The following is a 2,401-nucleotide window of genomic DNA, read 5'->3' as shown; positions in this document are numbered from 1 at the left end:
CACGTGTTCCATCTTGTTCCTTCTTCTCTTTTTTGACATTTGACTTTCGCCAATGAAGAATGGTGCCAAAACTGGAGGATTAAAATAAATTCCAATAAATCCCACCAAATCACATTTACCCTTCGATGTAAACCCATGAACTCTTCCCCTACAATATCCTTTAATAATACCCCACTTATTATCCCATAAGAAAGGAAATGAAGGACCTTGATGTGATATGGCACCTCAACACACCAGGACACCTCAAAAGTAGAGGAGGCGTAGAGTTTCCGGGTTTCGGCACCAGTTAAGTATTAGCGAAAGCACAATGTCAAAAAAGAGAAGAAGGAATAAGATCTAACTCGCTTGAACTGCTATAAATACCGGCTTTATTGTATTCAGTACATCTCTTATATACGTTCGATCAGCTGATCCCCTCAGTCAGTTGGCATCGAAATAACAGCTGATTCATACCGTAACTTATATATATATATCCTAACTAACATTAAATTAATATTTAAGAATGGACTCTATTTATCATAATGGTTATAAGCACTGGTACATCATTATAATATAAATAAATTAATCTTTTTTTTTTTTAAAGAGTTACCTTGGTTTTCTTAATTCTTTACCATATTTTTTTTTTCGATCAGTCAAATTCTAATTTAAGTTAAAAGCTTGCTAACTAGTCTATTACTTACCAATTTTAGGTAGGGCAGTGGTCCATTTAGAACAGATATTGGTCAAATCTATTTCTCAAAAGGATTATTTCTTAGACGATTGAGATGATATACTGAAAATGCACATGCATGCAAATTTATAAACTCACCGAAAATTGAGTTTAGAAGCCAATAATTTCAAGACTTTGTCGTCTCTCCCTCCTTTGACCTCAAAAGTGTCGTTGTAGTAGGTCACGAAATTCCATGGAGGCTTCTATAAAAAGAAAATCCAAGCTTTAAAACGTTACCCAAACAATATTAAATAATTTAATTACATTTCTCTAACTACATTACGATTAATATTACTGTAATTAATTGATCATTATTAATATTAAAATTTAAGTTTTAGATCAATTAATCTTCCTTGCCGATTGCGGATGCAGGAAAATGAAAAATTATAATTTATTAGAAAACTATATCGGAAATGCAATATCGAATTATCAAATTAATGTTGCTGCTCATCCAGATTTATTATATTTAATAAAAAAAAATTGTTTTTATAGTAGCAAACCATGACTGAGCCCAATAAAACTTGTTCATTATAATTTATGAGCAGTCAAGCTCACAAAAGATTTGAATTTTATTTTATTTTAGATAACTGGGAGATGTAAGTGTAATACTAAGCACACCACCTTCCAACAATAACTTAAAGTTCAGAAAAAGGAACTTCTTGCCCTTCATGGACCATAATGGAACTGATTTAATTGTTACTAAAAGTAGAAGTAATAGAATGTTTGTAATAAACGCATCTACTAACTTTTAATAGATGGGTACTGAAGCCTTTATTCATTGCTGACATCCACTTTAACATCCAACATCCTAAAACTTCTTCCTCGGAAAGCCATCCTATTCCTCACCTATATATATATAACGCCGTACTTCGTTCCAAATAATTTCCTGACCCATGGAAATTATCTTTAGTTAAAATTTTTCCCAAACCCCAAAAGCAACCAGAATACTCATTCTCTCCACCATACCACCCTATTTTTCTATTACCGTTCATAGGCAAAAACCTTCAAAAACTCATTTTGATAACGCCTATACTCCATCCTATATTCTAATCATTTTATCCCTAATCACCAGTTTGGATTCCGAACATCCCACTCCACTATCCACAATGCCAACGTGTGGTGGACGTTGTCACATCTTCTTTGGAGCGCGGAATGTACTGCGCAGGAGTCTATTTCGATGTAGAACAGGCTTTTTATCGGGTCTGGCACCCGGGACTGCTTTAAAAACTCATTAAATTCCTACCTCCCACTTACTTTCTCATCATCCGTTCCTTTCTCACCAATAGATTATTCCATGTAAATCACAATGACACCTATCCATCCCTATATTCTCAGTTCGCTGGTGTTCCTCAATGTAATATCCTCGGTCCCATCCTCTACACTGTCTATACAGCTGACATCCCAACCAATCCTAACACTAACCTAATCACTTATGCCGATGATACATGTGTGCTCGCAGTTAATAATAACCCTTTAATTGTATCCCAACTTCTCCAATCCCATATCACAGCCCTCGAAGAACGATGTCGTAATTAGAGGTTAAAATAAATTTCATCAAAACACCTTTACCCTTCGTCGTAAGCCTACCGACTGGCCTACAGTTTCCTTTAATAATGTTGCTCTTACCCCTGTAGAACAGATCCGCTACCTTGGACTACATTTGGACAAGCGATTAACCTGGAATCCTCACAC

The 2,401-nt window shown here is 35.1% G+C and overlaps 1 protein-coding gene across 1 annotated transcript in view; it reads right to left on the bottom strand.

Moving 5' to 3' along the window:
- Ir40a (Ionotropic receptor 40a) overlaps window positions 1-2,401 on the bottom strand; it is a 103,960-nt gene that overhangs the window by 77,276 nt on the left and 24,283 nt on the right. The window contains exon 4 of the mRNA XM_067051160.1: window positions 809-912. Within this exon, the coding sequence (XP_066907261.1) occupies window positions 809-912 (104 nt within the window). The remainder of the gene's footprint in view (window positions 1-808; window positions 913-2,401) is intronic.

The sequence above is a fragment of the Halyomorpha halys genome, unplaced genomic scaffold, assembly GCF_000696795.3.
Source record: "Halyomorpha halys isolate HHAL.00 unplaced genomic scaffold, Hhal_1.1 Scaffold1142.1, whole genome shotgun sequence".
Taxonomy (NCBI): Eukaryota; Metazoa; Arthropoda; class Insecta; order Hemiptera; family Pentatomidae; genus Halyomorpha; species Halyomorpha halys.
Note: the sequence above shows the minus strand (reverse complement) of the source record. Positions and strands in the feature narration are given on the sequence as shown.